A 20,408-nucleotide genomic window follows, 5' to 3' on the forward strand; every position below is an offset into this window, starting at 1 on the left:
ATTGTGTTCATTTATACACACGTATGTAAATATTTCAGCATGCACGCGTGTCAATGAAGAGCTGCTACACTACTCTTACTAAGCTCTATTAAGCAACTGGACCATGCAGTTACAAAACTACTAAGGAATAAAATACATAAAAATGCACAGCATGACTACCACAAGAAGCATTTTCCCCTTTATTTTAAGAGAGTCTCTACGTCAAAGTGATCACAACCAGAATTTATTATTCAAATTTCAGTTTGTTAAGATCGCACAAAACTTTCTTTCTTAAGGGACAGCTGGATTTATCTCCAGGGGTCCTGGTAACCTGAGGAGAAAGGAATCCAGTTCAGCTATTCATTTAGGTTTCCTCTGCAGTCATTGGAGAAATGGAGACTATGTGAAACACAATCTGTTGTTCTTCGATATCCATCTAAACCTGATGAATCACTCCCGAAGTGCCTCTCTGCCAGCTATCAAGGGAACTGACACGATTAGCTTAGCCCGGACATTTGCAGGCAAGAAAAATGTTCACCTAACCAACTGGTTTTTGTTCTGTTTAACAGCAGAGATACAATCTCTCATCAGTCTGAGCTTTCTCTGGCTTTAATTATATTACCTTTTCCTATTAGATTGTTCTTAGTTTTTGGTGTGGGTTTTTTCATTAGAAGTACATTAATTTTGCTCTGGTTACTATTTTAAACCTAGATTTAAGTTCTGTCTCACTGGTTGGAATTGGTTTCTAGATGACTCTGACCATTAACCTCCATTTAGTTTAATAGACCTTGAAAAAAGAAAAGAATGATCTCATTAAGTATTTATCCTTGGCACAAACAAGGGAGTGAAGCTTCCTATATTTCTTATGATGCTGACCATCAAAAACAAATCTCTTGCTTGCTAACAGTTCACTTCCTTTGCCTCAGAGCTTCAAAAATTCACTAGTGAACCACTGGAAGTTTAACACACTTGCAAAAAATAGAGCATATAGGACTGAAGGAACTACATGAGGTTCAGAGTGCATAATAATTGTGAACATACTGTGTGACTAGTAACACTCCAAGCTTAGCCCTGTTGCAGCCCTTGCTCTTTACTCAAAGGACTCATTCAGGAGTTCCTCACTTTCTAGATGTACTCTTCTAGTTCTATGGTATTCATTCAGACCAAAATCCCAGCAAAAGTTATGTGTGTTTTACATGAGCAAGTATCACAAGGATTGTGATCTATATTTTATATGCTATAAAAATAAAGTGGTCAGTCTAGAGAAGCTGGACACTGACACTCAATTGTAGAACCAAAATTATTAGTTCAAGTCCACTAAGATATACTTTAAAATGAAAAAATTTGCAAAACTACAGAAATAAAATATAAACACTACATTTATCTTACAAAACCATGCAGGAGTATATAACCAAAGCTCAAAATGCAACAACAGCATATGTACAATGCCAGTGCTTGAGGAGTACCCATCATATGCAAGCAACAAATGCTATCATTTTTAAATCTAGGAGTTTTTCTGGGTCTAAATGAATGCTGCTGCTTCTTTCTTGACCACAAGAAACAGAAGACTTTCAAAAACCATGACATATGAGGCATCCAGGCCTATCATTTGCTTAGCTGATGGCAACTTACGTTTCTCATTATAAGAGGGCATTTCTGATTTACTTCGCATTTTCAAAAGTAACCTTTTGGAATCAACTTCTTAGTCTACTGAAATCGTTTTCAAAATACAAATGGGTTGTAACCAATCTGATTTTGCAAGACCAAAAGTTTGAGGACAGTCTGAAACACGGGCCAAGAAAGCAGCTTATGCCAAAATGAGGACAGGAAATTCAGCCCCTGAAGTTTAACTGCTTCTCAAAAGTCAGTATTAACCACTGATCATAATTTGAACACCATGTACAATTTTTAAAATCTACAATGCATAGTTGATCCATGGTGCCTTGAGGAAATTTAGGTTAGGACTAGAGTTCAGGGACAGACTTTCCTCCTTTTTTTTTTTAAAAAAAAGGATCTCAGATGGAGGATGCTTGATGACTTCTGCACTTATGAAAGCTACCTGAAAATTTTAATTTTTCCCATGCACTTCAGAATAGCTCAACAAAAAAGTAAACTGGCTTAAATATTCCATTAACAATTGGTTATTAAGCTAAGTACTAATGTTTTTTTACACCTCAGTTTAAAAGAATGGCAAAGTTGGATATAGCGCAACGAAAACTGCTCACTCTATAAGCAGAGGATGACTGCGACATGAATTCAGTGTTATCACATGTGGGCACCACATATCTGCAAATTACACTAAGTGGCCAAACTATTCCTTACTCAGTGCTAGGACTGGACATCTCTTTCCACATATCAAGAAGAGATAACTGTACAGCCGGCTGACCTGTAAGGACTGAACGTTAAGATGCACAGAGAAGAGGTAGGGAATTGAGGCAGGAGGAGCCCAATAAAAAGCCTGCCTCCACATATCAAAAACTACTTGTTGACAGAAATCCAGAAAAAATGTTTTAAAAGCAGTTTAGTCTGAGGGGCAATCATTCCATTTTTGAATATGCTGTATTTGGTCTGGCTTGACTACTCATCCTTTCAAGCTGATTCTTTTCCCATCTGCAGAAATTGATACAACCAATTAAGCAGAATATTATGAACAAAGTGGCAGCAAAACCACTCTTGTGTACCAGCAATCTGGGACAGAAACAGCAAGCATAGTAAAAACGTGGATGGATAAATAAAAAAATAATAAACCAGCTCAATTTCTGGAAAATGCAAGTCAAAGTTACATAGTTTTTCTGTTAAAACTCACAGAACACCATGCAAGACATCTCAAACAAACAATATTTTCAGGCAAGTTAATGGCTCTAGGATTAATTTCTCACACGCATTCCAAGAATGGCTACTGTTCACTCACTGCAGTGGAAACTTTTTACTTTCAAAATCTTCTAATAGCAGGTATTCCTGCCCTTCTTCTGAGAGAAAGGGTGACCCTTGGCTTGTTCATAAACATAGGAAAGATGAGGACAGCATTTAGTATTTCAACATACCTCCCGAATGAGCCAGAACAATAAGGGTTTTAGAAACCGTCTTTGGCAGCATTTTCTTATTTAGGATCCAAACATGAACCTTAAAATCTCACTAAATGCTACAGTTGAACAATGCTCTCTCTGAAGTCAACAGTGATCAGAGCATAAAACTATTTTAGACAAAATACAGCATGATTATTACAGCTGCAAGTGCTGTGTCCAAGATGTTCTCACAACTGTATGTGGTGCATTGCATGACACCGTAATGAAGCCTTTCAGAATGGTTTGTTAGTTCTGAAACATCACAATTCCTAAAAATTTCAAAGAGGCAGCTCGGATACTTCCTCTATGTTTCACAGTTACCTGCCTCACCTGGAAAAGAATCCCAAAGCCTTGAAAAAAAATTCAGTCGTTCCCAGATTATCTATAAAGTAACATGCAAAATTAGAACACAAAATGTTCCCTCTGCACATAGGCAGCTTTAAAGTCTAAAGGGAAAACGTCATAGAAATAAACCATTCAAGTAACAATACCTGCCTATTTAATTACACATATAAAGCTCTGCAATTTATACTAAGGAAAAGAGTTTGTATGACATACACATGTAAATTGTTCCCAGTCTTTAAATTAATGGAAAATGAGGCAGCCGTTTAATTTTTTTTTTTCACCTGTAAGGACGTTGATGGGGGTAGTGCACAGAATGCCCTCTAACTGATCATCTTAGTAACATGCTGCACAGATACAGAAAACTAATTCCAAAGGGAAAGGTCTATATCCTCTATACTCTGGCCTAAATCCAGCAGAATACCTACTGTACCAGACATGGAACACAAACAGTCCTTTTCGGTGGAACTGAAACTCCAGCATAACTATTATTCTGAATTTTCGTTATTACAGCCTTCTTAATAAAACGACATAGCTAGTTAACTATAATACACTAAGTCTATATGATTTCCAAGTAATCACAATGCCAATGTTTCACTGTCTTCAAATATTCCTATAAAAACATAATTTATTTAAACAATCTCTACATTCTCAAAGGCTTTGTTCAGTTCTTTCTCAGTTCCCTCGGAATTTTATCTCCTTTGAACCTTCTGCCTTCCCCAACACCCAAATACCTTCTCTCCTTGTCACCAGTGTCTTCCTCAAGAAATCTTGCAGGCTATTCCTGACTCTACATCTTGCCGCATTTTGTGCCCCCTTTTACGGTCTCCTCATACTTTACTCCCTCTACTTAACCGACATGTCACACAACTGTGGAAGTCAGGTCAGAAAGTCAATTACACATCCCAACCATGATCATTCCTAAAAAACACGCTCCATGTAGTGGTGTTAGAAATCCACTCTGTGCCCATCCCTTGCAGAAGCAAACGGGCACTCAGACACATTTCTGATGAGCTAGGGCAGTGAAATTAAGCAGACAAGATTTCTCTGCCAAGCTGTTCTGGAAATGATAGTAAACTTTTTGATAGCTTCTGGCAGGAACGGTGAAATACCTCTCAGGCACCATCAGCTTCTAAACATCACTAAACACTGAAACCTTTAACACTGAGAAAGCAAACACTAGGCTTGCCTTTCTCTTGCAGGAGGCTTTGGGGTATGTCGTGCTGCCCATAACCTGCACATTCCATACTCTGGGGCAACTGCAGGCTCATTCTTTCATTTCATAAGAAAGATTGTTAACGGGTGGATGCTTTACTACCATGTAATCACTAGTAAACAGAGCAGGAAACTCCTCAGGCACAACAGAGCAAGATAAAAATACCAAGGGAGCAGAGAGCACATGGCACAGGTAAAACTGGCAAAGCATCAAGGTGTTGATGAAGAAGGCACTGCCACTAAAAGGTATGGCCCGAAGGGAGTATGTGAAATACTCATGAAAACACTTTCAAAGGAAGCTCTCTTCAGCCTTCCATGTACTTGTCTGCAATCACAAAAAGAATATGACGTTTTGTTTATTTTTTTGGAAATACCCCAGTAGATTTTATTTTAAATTACTGCGGTAAAGAAGCTTCCCAGAGAGATTTTTAAGGTTTTCCCACAGAATACTCAAGACTGGAAGTGACCTCTGAGATTATCTGGTCCAGCTCTTCCAACACCTCTAAGCAAAACCAACTTCAAAGTCAGGTGAGGCTCCTTAGGAGCTTGTCCAGTCAAGTTCATTTGTGGTTGTTTGTTGTTTTGAGGGGGTTTGTTTGTTTGGTTGTGTTGTGTTTTTTTTTTAAGTCTCAGAGGACAGAGATTCCACTAAGTCCCTGGGCAGCCTGCTCCACCATGATTCATTCTGAAAAACCATAGTGAAATTTCCCAGGTAGCTACCATAAATATATCCTCCTACATAGGAGGTGCTGTATATCCATTTAAGTTAGAAGTAGCAGCTGGAGAAATAAATATACATTTAATTCAGTAGAAGTTCTCAATTCTTTCCTTAAAATTTCCTATTGCACACTCCTCTGAAGAACTGACTGTGTGGGTACTCTTTATTCAGTAAGAAATAAGGTTTATTTGATTTTTTTTTTTTAAATATCTGTTATTTGGAAAAAGTTAAAATTCAGGATACAGAAATTCAATGGGTTTAGTCTCCTGCATTCTTAGTCATCAAAAAAATAATTATCTTTTACTCTTGCTTGAGAGTCTGAACCATGTTAGTAGTAGTCAACAAATACCATTTGAGGACTACTATAGTCAGTGATGTGATAATCTGTCAGGTGATGATAAATATTGGCATGTTTTACTGAATTCCTTCCACAAAAGCCTTAACTAGCAATACTGGGGCACCAAATGCCAGAATGGAGAAAGGCAAAATTTCTCCACCTTCTTCTAGTCCTAGACTGGACTAAACACACCAGATTGTGGGTAAAGAAAGGGTATTTCTCTGTTCTGTGATGTGCATCACTCCAACTTACAACGAAATGCTTGGATCACTACATTTATCTGACACTTCATGTTGGCAATTGCTGTCCACACTTGCGAAGAATGCATTATGGGTCTAGCACTGATCAAACAACTTACTATTGCTGCAAAAAGTTTAAGCACAGAAAGAAAAGAACAATTTGCAGGCAGCTTCCCTCCCACAGATTACGTGCATCTAAATGTTCAATGACTCGGCAATAAAAAAGTGCTTTTAGCACAAACATTCTTGGCCTATATTACAAGTAAGTGATATTAATAAAAAAAAAAAATTACACTTACCTCATAGGTTCAGGTTTTTTACTTTGACAGTTTATTAGCAGTAGGTAATCTTGAGGATCTTCTTGACCAGAGGAAGACTCCAGTGGGGGGATGTTAATAAGCTGATAAGGAGGAGGTAGGGAAGATTCTGCTTGCATGGAAGGTGGTGAAGTGCTGATGGGCAAGGGTAACTCAGTCGATGGTTGTAAAGAACTGACTGGTGGCTTCACAGCATCTGCAAGCACAAAAGCAAAGCATTCTTTTTAAAAGGAAGAAATAGTCTTACAATACTACCAAAAAAATTATTAATAGATGATGAGAAAAGTCAGGGGGTTAAATTCAAAATTGTAAAATCAGTGCACGTAACATCTGGATATTAACAATTGTTTCAGAGTATTGATATATAAATCTTTATAAACCCTTTATGTTTTTTCAAACTATAAGCAATTTCTTAAGTATGCCTTGGAAATAGAGGTTAGGCCTTGTTTAATGACTTATTTAACCTGTTTTCTGGTCACAGAAAGAACAAAGATGCTGACAGCTGTAGCAAGACAGCTAAGAACACAAACCTGTTGTTTTAATCCAGAGCAAAAGCCCATAGGTTATTACTTGAATATGGCAACCTGAGTCAGCACTTGCACGTATTGATCCCTTTTTAACCAAGGTCACTACAACATTTGAGATTAGCCACCAGTCAAGAACTGGCCTCTTTCAGTATCTGAAAAGCAACAGGAAAACCACTGCTTCTGCAATGGAAGATCCCTTACGACAATAAAAATAACACAGAGGTACAATAGGTACCATGTTCCACTAAGTCCTCTCATTACACACCCCAACTTTTTATTTTAGTGCAATAAACAAAGTAGTTGTGGTTTGTTGTTGTTTGGTTTGTTTTTTGGGTCAGGGTGGGGGAAGGGAGTCGTTGCCTTTTTTTTTTTAATAACCCTGTCTTTATAATTCTTATCCACGTCCTATTCATGTATATTCTACAGTAACTTCTTCTTTCCTTCCAAATACATGTATTCCGACTATTAAATTATCTGGGAGACTGGAAAATATTGACATTGTCAAAGATTAAACAATCATTTAGCTTTTTCATTGTTTTAATGAAAAGTGACTAAGAACACCATAATTAAGCAAATTGTTCCTCAATTATCAAGGCTCCCTTGTACTTGCAACTCATTGTATGTTCCAATTTGCACATCCCAAGAATGGATGCTGATTATTAACATTGTTTAAATGAACTTCTTATTATCCAATGCAGACTGCTCCTATTAGGCTTACAGGCCAGCTATGCACTACAAAGTAATTTCTTCCTTCATCTGTTTCCCAGAACTATCCTGGGAAGAACCAGATGAGCAGACCAGAACATAGTCCTCCTGCTTCCAGTGCTGTGTACACCAGGTACGAGTGATTTAGACGTGGAAATGGGAACAGCAGTACTTGCTTTGAACTCCCAGGCACTTACAGGGGCTCAGAAATTAAATCCCACCACACCCATGTGGGTGGAAGAAGTCTAGGTGTATGAAAATTCCTCAACTCAACCTACCTGAAAAGGTAGGATAACCTAAAAAAAAAAAAAAAGAAGTTTTATAAAAGGTTGTGTCTGACCTATCCACCAAACAAGTCAGCAGAACAAAGGAAAAACTGACTGCACCCAGTGATCACACACACACACAATAAAATGGTTTCTTTACTACATGCCAAAACATTAACATATGAACCATTTTCTATTATTTAGGAATTTCAAGAGCTTGAAGGAGTTTATTTGAGGCACCTACTGATACTTCTTAATTCCCCTAATGATGGGGTTCAAAAGCAGGAACAGAAAGGTGCCTGAATGGACCTACCAGGCATGCATTTCTTGCTTCTGGAAAAGAGGTAGTGGGAGAAAGGACAAGCAGCTCTCTGTCCTGTCCCCTCCAGAACTGAGGAATGCAAGCAAATTCATGCATGAGTAAGAGCAGAGAACAAAGGTTTCCTGCCAGATGTATTATCATTTTTTGGCCACACTTACAGACAAGATCCTTAAGAGTTTCAGTGTACCACAATCCCCACCCCCGTTCCTTGTCCCTGACTACACGTGACCTTCACATCACTAGATCAGCTTGGTGCCAAGTTCACACAAGGGGAAAAAAGAAATCAAAGAGGACATCCCTGCAGCTTCCAGGGAAGATGGGTGTGTCAATTAGACCACAGGTAGTCAGGAGAGCTCAACAGGTATGTAGGCAGATGCATGCCTACGTGAGGCATTTAAACAAACCATGCACTAGCATTCCCAGGAAGAGTAATAAGACTCAAGGGTAACTTCCCAGAGAAAAAATAAAATCAAGAAGCTTGAAAGAGGACCAATGCATCCACCAAGTTTGGAGAAAGAGTTACTTTCTTGGGGGAGTAAGAAAAGAGTGTATGTGTGAGAAAGAAAAAGTAGTTAAAAGGCTGGCTATAACTTGTAATTGGTGAAGGCAAGGTGGTGAAGACCATGAGGGTAAACAAACTGGCTCAGATCTGCAGTCTCTGAAGCCCACAATGCCATCTCCAATGGTGACCTGTTGCAGACAGACTGAGCACAAGCAGCAGGGCAAGGCTGCCATACCGCCCCCAGCTTCTGGGGCTCTACAGCTTTGGGGCACCACTACAGAGGCTGCACCCACAGCCTATGCTGACCAGCCTTCGACAAACTTTTCTCTGAATTTGTCCTACCCCTTTTGAGTACATTTATATTTTTGGCCTCTACTACCATCCTGTGGCAGTGAGCTCCATACCTTATGTATGGCATGAAAAAATACTTCCTTTTATTTTAAACCTGCTGCCTGATAGTTTCACTTGAGATCCTTCAGCTCCCATCTTCAGAGAAACAGTGAACAATTGCCTCTTATTCACAATCCCCATTCCCAACTTTACACAACGTGGTCACAGCTTTGCCGAGTTGGTGCTGCTTAATTTTTATTGGTACAGAAGCCATTTCATTGCAGATCTGATTTCCCTTCACCGACACCTTTCCTAGCTCTACTAATTCTTTCCTAAGAAGGAAAATGAACTACTGTATAAAATGTGCAAAAAGAGTCTGGAACACACTTTCTGATTTACGAAGACATAACAATAACCTGTTCCCACCCTAACCATTTGCCTTTTGATTGTTACTGAGTATTAAAGGCGACACTGTCCAACTGTCCAGAAGGTTCATGATCTCTTCTCTGAGCAAGGATTTGGAGCAAATTAATGTTAATGGATCGTTAGAGATATTTCCCTTGTGATGAGCTGCCTCATTTATTTTGACACAGATACCATTTGACAAAATCCCCGAGTCCTCCTGCAGATCTGTTGTGGGGTTTTGTATGTGATTTGGTTGGATTTTTTTTTTTTTTTTGCACTGAATAGAGCACAAAACTATTCAAACACCAACATTCTGATCTGAAATTCATCCTCATATAGATACTCTGTACGTGTTATATAGTGTAGGCTAATGCCTGATTTAAAGAACAACTGATCTAGGGCATTTCACTTCTTATTTGCTTTACGCACTGGGCTACTTCTTACTTGCTTTACGCATTCAAGCTATTTCGAATTTGACTACGAAGCAAACAGTAATGTTAATGACTTTCATCACTGAGCAAATGAATGCTGTTTGCCTATCTGCACCCGCCCAAATATTCTCTTTAGCCATGTACTTCAGAAGCTGATATGAAGGAGTTTCTCCCAGCAGCCTATTATGATTTCAAAGAGTACAATCATCAACTTGCTCCATTTTGGACTAGCAGATTTTTAGGGAAGGGGTCATCTGCACACCAAAGAGCGTTGTAAGTCATTTGGTTTGTTCCCCGAGCCTTCAGACACTCGGACTGCTTTGAAATAACTGGGAGCTGGAAAAACATCCAGAATATTTAACATGCAAATGAGTGTAACAAGAATCCTACTTTGTTTTTATAATTCCTGTATTCAGTACAGCTAGAACAAGCAGCTTTCTCAAAACAGGGCAAGAGTTTTATCTTTTCTCAATTGGTTTGTTAAGAGCAGTTACAGGCATCATCTTCGCTAGAATTTATAGTTTTTTGCTCATAACCATTTTTGTATTTGCCTCACTAATAAAACAATCATAAAATTAATGAGGTAAAAAGAACATTTTCTGAGCAAAAATAATAAATGGCTCCCCTCTCTTCCTTGTTAACTATATAAAGCTTCTTTATTCCACCTGTTCCTATATCTGTGCTTCATGAACAATCTAGAAGATTTGAGTGTGGGAGTTTGCATTTAGGGTTGGTTTTGTGTTTTTTGGATTTTTTTAAATGAGAGCAAAAATTAAATTGTTTCCCGCATTATGACACAGTTTCTTAATATTCTAATTATGTAAATACTTGAAATGTTCTCATAGTGAACAAAACACAGAAGCCTCATTACAGCAAGCATTTCTTTAAATCTCCCAATTGCAATCAAAATAAGAAAAGGCATTCTTTGCAGATCATAGGTAGAAAGACTAAAATAGAAATGGGATTTTCCCCACTGTAACAGTGAATCAGCAACAGATATGCAATCATATGATTCTACTGTTCTGAGATGTCTCATTCAATCCATTTACTACGATGCAGATGTTACTAAAACAACCAATGGCCAACGAAATATTACAGTAATAACCTTGAACAAAGATTTACATATACAACAGTGGAAGCCATAATAAAAAACCAAACCAGCTTCAATTTAATCCTTAAACAGATAGGTTCTTTCCTTTTTTTTTTTCTTTTTTAAATTAAGTCTGTTAAGTCATTATCTGTGCTGCTTAATGTAGTGAGATACATCCTGAAATACACTGCTGGAGTTTCATCTAGTGACAGCTTCTACATGGTCTCAACTGAAAGATCCCGACATCAAAGGGCCACATGTGTGTGCATGTGCACGCACAGAGCACAAGCATGTGTATGCTGATGGCCACAGACAAACAAGCACTCGCTCTGTTCACGTACTTAACTCAATAGACTCCAGGCCAGATGATGCATGGACACATTAGTCTGCATTTGGTTTTCAGCATAAGTGACCAGCTTCCAATCAATATGAAATCTATGCAGTGAGCCTCATTTCTGAACCTTTCTGCTATACCAGAGAAAATGCTTTTAAATACTTTAATAAATAAAGTTCCTGTGCATTTTGTAAGTTTGTTTTCTTAGTTTAATATAATCTCAAAGTATTTCTCTCCTCCTGAAGATAAACACGATACCCTATTTAAAGAATGCTAACAAAGAATTCAGCAGTTGCTCGTTGTATATTATGCTCAGGACAATCCTGCCTCCTTTTGCATCCAAACCAGAAACATGACTGACTGCCCCCAAGTTCCTATCACATGTTGAAGTTCCAGGCTTTCAGAGCTCACATCTAAAATTTAACACTTACTATCTGCAGTTCATATGTAATTTTGGTTACTCATTTAAAATTTGAAAATACCAAAAGCATTTCCACTCAGAATTTCTTCGCCCTCTCCACATGCAATCTTCTTTTGAAGACTATTCTTTCAAAAGGAGGAAAGATAGAAACATCTGTAGCCTGTTCTCTCCATCTTCAGATGGTACACAGGCTGGGTGACACAGGAAAAATAATCAAGGAGTCCTGCCATAGACTAACTTCTGTAGGTGCTTGTGAAGAGAAACAGTGTAGCCCATCACATTAAAATGTTCAGGATTTTTTCTTTCACCAAGAAGGCCTGGAGCTCTCCTTGGCAGAGCAGGCTGCTCTAGCCACATGGTGAGTTTAACCAGCTGGGGCTGGAGCACGCTGTCTGCAACTGTAGGCACCTCTGGGCTTCAGAGAGGTTTTCAGCACTCCACATGCTGCCTCACAGCACCTCATGACTTGAAAACTAGCAATCTGCAGTGTGGTTTTCCAACCCACCCTCTTGCAATCTCCTTCTCCTAGCAACCCAAGAGATGATGTTAATGCCAGAAAAGGTGTCCAGCAGGAACCAGGGAAAACTAAGTTAATTATCTAGGCATATTAGATTCAGTTTATTTTTCATTAAGGAAGAGTAGAAGCACCTTCTATATGAATTTTTGTCACATGCAGCTGGCAGTTTAAGATTAAGATTCTGACTGCACTCCTGATAGTAAATTATATATTTTTAATAGATGTATTTTTTCCTCGCATACTTGTAAGGGAAGACCTGCTGTTGCAGACTTTGTGCTCTATCCATCATCATCTCACTTAGCCACCCATCCTTTAACAACATCATCTGAAGTCAAAGACATCTTAGTTTTCTCTGCTGTCTTCTATTTCTGCTTTGGATAACAGGCAACAATTATCTCAGCTTTGCCTTCCTTTACTCAGCTCTTTAACCACCACCTCTAGAGCTACTACCTCTACCAAACCTGCTATGCCAAATCTCAGCTCCTTCTGTGGTTCTGCTTCTTCCAATTTTATTATTCCTCTGCAATTTTGCCACATGAAATCTTGCAACTCGGATAGCCTTCTTCACAGTCTATCCTCACCTTCCCCTTAGCAATTCCACCCTCAAAAGAAAAAAAAAAAAAAAAAAAAAAAATCACATTTGTACATCTTAGTGGCCATTAACCCCCACTTTACTTCCTCAAAGCAAGTAACCAAAAAAGCCTCCAGAAAAAGAGATGCTCTTGTGCCACTATTCCCTCTAAACCTACTGCCTCACTTCTAAGACAACAGACCCACAATCTTTATCCAGAAGGTCTCTCACCTATTGCTTAACTCAATCCTTTCACATCGTTCTTTACTGCAATCCAGGCCACCAGTCCATCATCCTCCTGGCATGTCATATTTGAGCTGACTTTCTGTCTAGTTAATCATATCCAAGAGATACAAAAAAATCTCATCATTAAGTACATCATCTCTATGGTGCAACTCCGTTGTACAGACTTTTAAGCTTACTACTCTGTCATTGTATTTCTCTTTACGCTCCTTCAGAGCCTCCCTTCCTTCCTCTAAAAGTTCATGCTATTTCTCCTCACTTTTGAGCCCTTTCATGACCAAAGTCTCTAATATTCATCGTATGTTATTGAGATGGTGATTTTGATTCGCCAAGTGTGCCAGCCTCTATCATCCACTTGTTAAAGCTGCCAAAGGAGAGCATTTTCTGTTTATTACAGCCTGACCCTTCACGCAGGAACGGCACCCTGAACACCTCTAATGTCCACTATTTATTTATCAAATAACCCCGGAAAATTTCTTCTCAAAACCCCCAGAGTTCAACAACAGTCCAACAGCTAAGTCTAACACTAAGACCACTTATCTGTCACAATGGTCAAAACCACCTTATTTGCTTTCACTTCTTCCCACACCTCTGGCTCCTATGTTGATGTCTCTTATTGCAGATACTAAGTTCTTAGTGGCAAAGCCTGTTTTCTGTTCCACGCTTGTGTTACAGGCAGCACAGGGTATGCTCATCCGATACGGAGACCTCCCACACAGCACAGCAGCAGTGACGCCTGATCATGCTGCAGAGGGGACACAGGAGTCAGAATCGGAAGGCAGAGTTATGTTCATCTTGCCAGTCACTGATACTGCAACCCAGGCTACAATCAACCTGCAGCGCATGTATTATCAGAACACCATTTACAAAAATGCTTATCTGAAAATATTTTTACTGTTCAAAATGCAGAAGGCATAAGAGGCATACACCAGATAGCAGCTGCCTGAACAGAAATACTGCAAACCTGGAAAGTGTTGTGTGTGAAGCAATCTGTAGCTCTTTCAAAGCATGGTCCTTATGATAACACAAACTTTCTTTAACACATGTAATTATTTGTGTAAATGTAATTGTAGATTTCAACATCTTGTACTTCCCTCCTTTTTCTTCTGCTTTACTTTGTTATTTCTTCTGGTTTACTTTGTTATTGCTATCTTTATTCAAATGAATACATGCAAGTAACATGTTTGCATATAGTAAGATTACTTCCTCCTTCCCTTACTCTGCCAAGCACGCAATTCACTAAATTACAGAAACATGGAGCTGGATCACGTATAAAACATCCATCACAGATGTCTACGGAATTCCAGGGAAGGGCTTTCACAGCCTGTGCATAAATATCCTTAGAAGGTTTTTCTTTATCATTACATCGCTCACTGAAAGAGAAACAAATTACTTCTCACTTCAGATAACAACTGATCCATGTCCCGCTTATCATAGCTTTTTATACTTTGGAAGTCGGCTCTTCCCTCAGTATTTTCGTCTCAGGAAAAACAAATCCTTCAATTTTTCTCCTCATTGATCACTTTAAAAAATCAATTTCCTTTATTTCCACCATTTTTAAACATTTATCGTCATCATTTTGGAAGCTCAGGCCACAGTATTTTGGCTGAGGTCTCCACAGCACCAGGCAGAGGAGAATAGTAATTTCCCATGTCCATGTAGTCTCTCCATCCCAGAACATTTCTTACTGGAGTTCAAAGCACACAAAACACTGGCAACACATTTTTGTTTACAGTTACATTTTAACTTCTAAATGACCTATTATATTATGACCTTACAGAGAAAATATGAATATTAAAAGTGCAGTATGAAACTCAGTGGTAAACCTGAAACCCATAGTCATTTATAGCTCCCCCCATCTTTGCACATGCATTTTAAAAGAAAGATGCTACATAAACAAGCATTTTACAGCTTCCATTTGAAAAGAAGCATTAGCTGAAGAAAACATAAAAAGTACCCAGAAATTTCTTTTAAAAAGTAGAATTATTTAGCTTAAAAAAATTCCTTCATGTTTCCATCTTCCTGTAAATTTAAAGGACCTAAATCACTGTAAACCCTTCCTTAAAAGAAAGCCCCTATAAAAAGCCATATAATGTAATTGTAATGTAATCATTACAGATTACACTATACGATGATGCAATCAGAAAGCTAGAGACTCAATGGCTTGCAAATATAACTAAAGAATATAATTATCTACTCAGTCCAAACACAAATGTAACATTGCAGATCTCTAGAACGAACAGATTTCATGTGCATAAATCCAATTCTAATTGGAAGGTCACAACAAGACATTAGATATTTAGAAATTACAGTGAATACTCATTTTTAAGAAAAGCAATAAAAGAAAACAGAAACTTCATGTCACAGGAACTTCTGAGTCTTCACTAAGTACGGAAGGACCAGCTCAGAGCTAGTCTGAAGCGATCTTTATTCTCTTGGTCTCTCCACAGTTATGATTAACTCTTTCTCCTCCATTCCTCCCAACACCAAAACAACAACTCCATATTTGTTTTTTAATAGCACTAACCATCACTATCTCATTTTTTTTTTTCCTTGTAAATCCAAAGAGGCAATTAGACCGGGCTTCCAAACAAACACCAGCAGGTACAATAGACCAGTAATGCCCTCAGTCCTTGATCAAGCAAAGGATGCCAATGATAGTCTTCTCATAACAAGGCCCTTAACCAGTCTGGCAAGAGACATTTTGTGCAGCTTCAAAAGAAAACCACCTTCTGCTTCCATAGGCTAAAGGGAAAGTTGGTTATGACCCATAAAATCTTTTTTTGTTTAGTTCCATACTAAAATAATAGTGCTTTTTTTATTGTCTGCAGTGAACTTCACCTACTCTAACTTCTCAAAATAAACTGTAGGTTAATACAGATTTTATAAAGTACATTTATGACTTGCTCTTCCATTAATAGGAAGATTTACCTTGTAAAAATAAGAACTTGGCAATAAACAGACACGCAGCAACTAATTTTCCCATTTTCCTTTTTTAATTCTTCCTCCACACACATTGCAAGACATTACTAAACCCATAAAACAGAGAGTAATGTCAACTCTCAGTTATGTAAAGTAAAGGTGTGGAATAATTCAGACAAATCTAAAACGTCAAAGATGAAACATGCAGTCAGAGTATAATGGGGATGTTACTGATACAACTGACTGAAGCAAAACCCACTGCTGGTCCAAACAACCAGTGAGGGCATAGTTAATTGTCTCCACATTCATAGCACGTTTCATCTTCAGTTCAACAGAAAGTTAAGTATTAGCAATACACCTGCTCTCAGCAAGGGAAGGCTTCACGGCCTCTCCGTTCCATTCAGTGGCAACATGCTCCTTTGTGCTCTCACATATGCAAGAGCTGCCAGGTAAACACATTTCCTCTTTACTTCCCAGATTCCTTGTTTGTCCCCAGTACGAACGATTTCTGAGCACCTCCCGCCCGTGCTGCACTGGTGCACTAGTGTATTATCCACTGCAAAGCAACCACCTGCCTACCTCTCTCCCGTACGTAACGGATGCCTGGCAGACTGAATACTGAATCACATGGCAATCACTCTTAGAAACATGCTGTGGGTGGTCTCGGTTATGTTCAGGATGTCATAAAAACAGGCTGGAACTGTCAAAACAAGTACCCTTCACTGAATTTGCTATTAGAGTGGTAATTCATACATGTTTTCGTGACAAAGTTTTAGTACAAAACTGCAATATGGAGAAAGAAAAGGCTCCTTCTTCAGAAAGCAACAATATTTTCCAGTCATTTTTAAAGATTTTGCTGGAGTAGAAGAGATGCAAGGCCTGTTTTCCCCACCTCCCTCAATCCACAATCCTTTAAAAATCAGGGATTTACTTCTGGTCCATTCAGTCAGGCATGCCTTATTTATAACCCTCTTACCATTCCTATTTAATCTTTTCTTGGGACCGCGCACAGAGCTACAGCAAGTCATGCAACCCACTAATCTCCACAAGGAATGCAGGAATAATAAGTAAATAAATAAGGATGGATTCAATACAAGGTATTTGGAGGAATTAAACACACCATCCTGTTTCCTACAAGCTGCTTTCATACAATGTCTATTTTGGTAGGATTAGAGCTGGATAGTGGAGAACTACAAGTTATTTTTCTTTGTTTCAGTCGGTGGGGGGTGGATTTTTTTTTCCAACTTGCAAAGCAGATGGAGAAATGGTAATATTAGAAATCTGATATTTTACACTCATTCCTGCTTGCATAACCATACGTTTTTATACCAAATGGGATTCCTTTGATGATTATGATGATCTTCTGTTTTGCATGATTTTAAAGATTTTTCCTATACTCTCAAGACCTAACATCATGCAAAACAGAAAAGCATTATCCAAGTTCTATCGCATGCTTAATTTGTAACAAATTCTTAATATCTCCCTATATTCTGATTACTTTTTTTTCAGAGTAGTGAGGAAGTTTCATAGCCATTCATACAAGCTTTAAAACACATGCCAGCTAAAGATAGTCATCTGATCTTTGAAACATTCTTTTCACATGTAGGCATTGCACTTTCTCAGAAAAGCCAACAGAACTTACCCTCATCTGTAGGGTTGAACCCACAGATATCACAGATACATCGAACCCACTTATTCATCTCCTCTTCACTGTCTGCTACCAAATAGAAAACTCTGTCTATAGTGTTGATATCAAAAATATAACTGTTTTCAAACTCTTTTTTGTTGAATGTTAATCCAGCATCCACTTGTTGACACAAGTTTAAGTCAATAATGCGGATAGGCTTCTTGGCATGGTCATTTTTGTAGTACTCCAATACATCTGGATCCCCCGTTAAACGGCCGCTGCGAAGCACAAACCATCTCCTCTTCCATGCCTGAAAATTGGAGAAAGAAAAAAGGGAGAAAAATTAGATGAAAGAAATCATACTTTAAGACTGTTACTATTTGTGCATGGTTTCAACCTGGGTTGAACTGAGTAATAATAAGTAGTTCAATTATAATTCTGAGATTACACACCAGCAACCTACATTTAACACAATCTATTTGCATATCGTTACAGCACTGGACTACAGGATTAATGAATTTTTATTTTGAAGTTTATTCCTTCTGTATTTGAGCTTTGCTTTTAAGAAGGGGACATATAATTAAATCGCTGTTTATGAAATGAGAAAGGATGAATCCAATGAAGAAAAAATGGGGAGGGGGATCAGGAGAGAGGAAAAAAAAAATCATACCAAAAAACCTCTGAAGGAAGCAGAAGTAGGCACGGAGAAGACAAAATAAAATACATCTTTAAATGCTCCACAGCATCTTGTTTCCCATATCTGCTTCTTCAGGCTGAGGCATTTTAACTCTTGAATTTTTCACTAATACTTAACGATAACAATGTGCATTTAAAGAACAGACAACACTTACATTGTATGCTCGCCTCGATGTTAGAACTCTGCACTCAGAACCTCATAATATTTCTACAACAGTACTTCTTACAGAAGAGCTACATTATTATTTTGGAAACCATTAGAGAGATGGAGATGGAGAGAATGACCAAACACTATAGTTTCACCACATAAAAACAGTCCCTGCAGAAGGTATGTCCACAGAAGAAATACATTTCACCATCTGATGCCGTGCTTGCTATACCAGCCTTCCTGCCACTGCAGAGAGAAAGGAGCTGGTCTGGGAGAAAAGCACAACTAAAACATCTCATCTTCCAACTAATTCCCAGCTGCCTTTCATTTTCACGAGCCTCCATCACCTGGCATAATTCTTGCCAAAGATGCTAACTCAAACTACGAAATCAAAGTTTGCATAGAACTGTCCTGGTGTTACCAACAGCACCTTTATTGCCCCACTTAGCTGCATTTTGTTCCTCAGCTCTACCAGCAATACAGCATTCTATGCTATAAGCTTCCTTATATGCACAAATGCCAGGACAATGGGCACAGTAGAAGAAACTAGATGTACTACCATTGCCCACAGGAAGAGCTGTACCGAATCCACAGTTCAAAATCTGAAAGTAGAGCCTGGATACAGTGAGGAGCCATCACCGTTTTGTCCATTTGTTTTTATGCTTTTCAGAAAAGCTGGAGATCAAGGCAAGTCAATGCAGTAGCCAAGCCACTGCGCATTACACCGCAGTCTTATGTCATGCCCCAAGGCACCCCATTTAATACTTCTTTAGGATATTCAAACAAGGTCACCAGGAAGTCCTCTGGAAGGACAAAAAAACAACAGAAGAAATAAAATAAAACAGAACAGGTGAATGAGTCCTCCTTTTGGCCAGCCCTGGCTGCATGCTAACCAAGGAAAGGAATGAAATCAGCAAGAATGGTCCCAGAAGAAGCCAAGACGTGCGACGTCCTTTACACACTGGGACGCAGCTTTGAAAACAAGGGTTTCTTAATATGTGTTAGGAAAAGATTTAGACCCATTTTCATGGGGCACAAGAGTGTTTCCATTTCATTTTTACGTAGCTCCTACCTTCAAACAAACTAGTGGAGGGAGGACATTATGGACAAAGAGCAAGAACTGCACTGCCATCTTCCAGCTCTGAACTAGCACTGTCGGCTTTGCACTACAGACTCACAAAACCCTCATTGTCAAGTGGGCACGCCTTTTTGGGGTATCAAGCTTAGGAAGCTATTATGAAAAGATAATACAGAAAAGAGAAGAAAGGGAAAAATGCCAGACAGCTTAATAAAGGCTTCTGATCCATTCCCCAACTACCAAGTCTCTAAAAGTTATCTGATTTTAAGATAACTTTTATACTTTATAAAACAAGTATATTTATTGTAGTTGTAAATACAGCATCTGCCTTTAAATGCTGAACTGTGTGAATCACATCAAGGTCTCAAGCAACTATTTGCACAGAAGCAGTAAATTTAACTGGGTGAACAGCAAAACACAGAAGCAGAGAATGTAACAGATGAAACCCCTTCGAATTTACATTTCAATTGTGAGCATCTTCTAGTAGCACAGCTGATAAGCACTGTCTAACAGTGACTCAAAATCACTGGCAAAGTTTGTTTAGTTTCCTGTTTCCAAATCAAGTGACAACTTAGATACTGGGATAACAGGAAACTTCAGTATCGGAGGCTGTCTCTCCAGACAAGGTCGATCACAGATAACTATTACGAACCAAACTGCAAAACACTGTTGCTTCAAAAACTAGCTTTATCTTTAACCTCAGTCTTCAGTCATTCAGATGAAATTTTCAAAGCTTGAGTCAGGAGGAAAGAGATTATAGATATTGAGAAGCACAATGCATTTTTTCTCACAATCTGTGTAAGAAACAAACAAAAGTCAACTGTATCAAGCAAGCATACCTCTTCTATAAGTTTATTTCTAGTACTGTGTTAAGGAATGAAAGATCCTTAGCAATCCTGACAATCTCTGTTGAGCACTGATGAGTAAATAGGACTCCTAAAAATTCAGAAAATCAACCAGCTAAACAAAATTTGCATTCAGCCCTTCAGGCTACAAAATAGCAACTATAAAATACTTAAAACATTGAATTTGGCCTACCAGCACCTGCTACTATTTCTGAA

The 20,408-nt window shown here is 38.5% G+C and overlaps 1 protein-coding gene across 3 annotated transcripts in view; it reads right to left on the reverse strand.

Annotated features, from left to right (window-relative positions):
• GAB1 (GRB2 associated binding protein 1) overlaps window positions 1–20,408 on the reverse strand; it is a 100,957-nt gene that overhangs the window by 23,705 nt on the left and 56,844 nt on the right. For 2 of the 3 annotated variants that reach the window (XM_086464151.1, XM_086464150.1), the window contains exons 2-3: window positions 17,441–17,735; window positions 6,195–6,408 (exon numbers count right to left, since the gene is read on the reverse strand). In XM_086464151.1, coding sequence (XP_086320277.1) covers window positions 6,195–6,408; window positions 17,441–17,735 — 509 coding nt within the window. Of the gene's footprint in view, window positions 1–2,890; window positions 2,972–6,194; window positions 6,409–17,440; window positions 17,736–20,408 lie in introns of all 3 variants that reach the window. The other variant, XM_086464149.1, reaches the window with a different exon arrangement.

The sequence above is a fragment of the Leptosomus discolor genome, chromosome 4 (genome assembly GCF_034619465.1).
Source record: "Leptosomus discolor isolate bLepDis1 chromosome 4, bLepDis1.hap2, whole genome shotgun sequence".
NCBI lineage: Eukaryota > Metazoa > Chordata > Aves > Leptosomiformes > Leptosomidae > Leptosomus > Leptosomus discolor.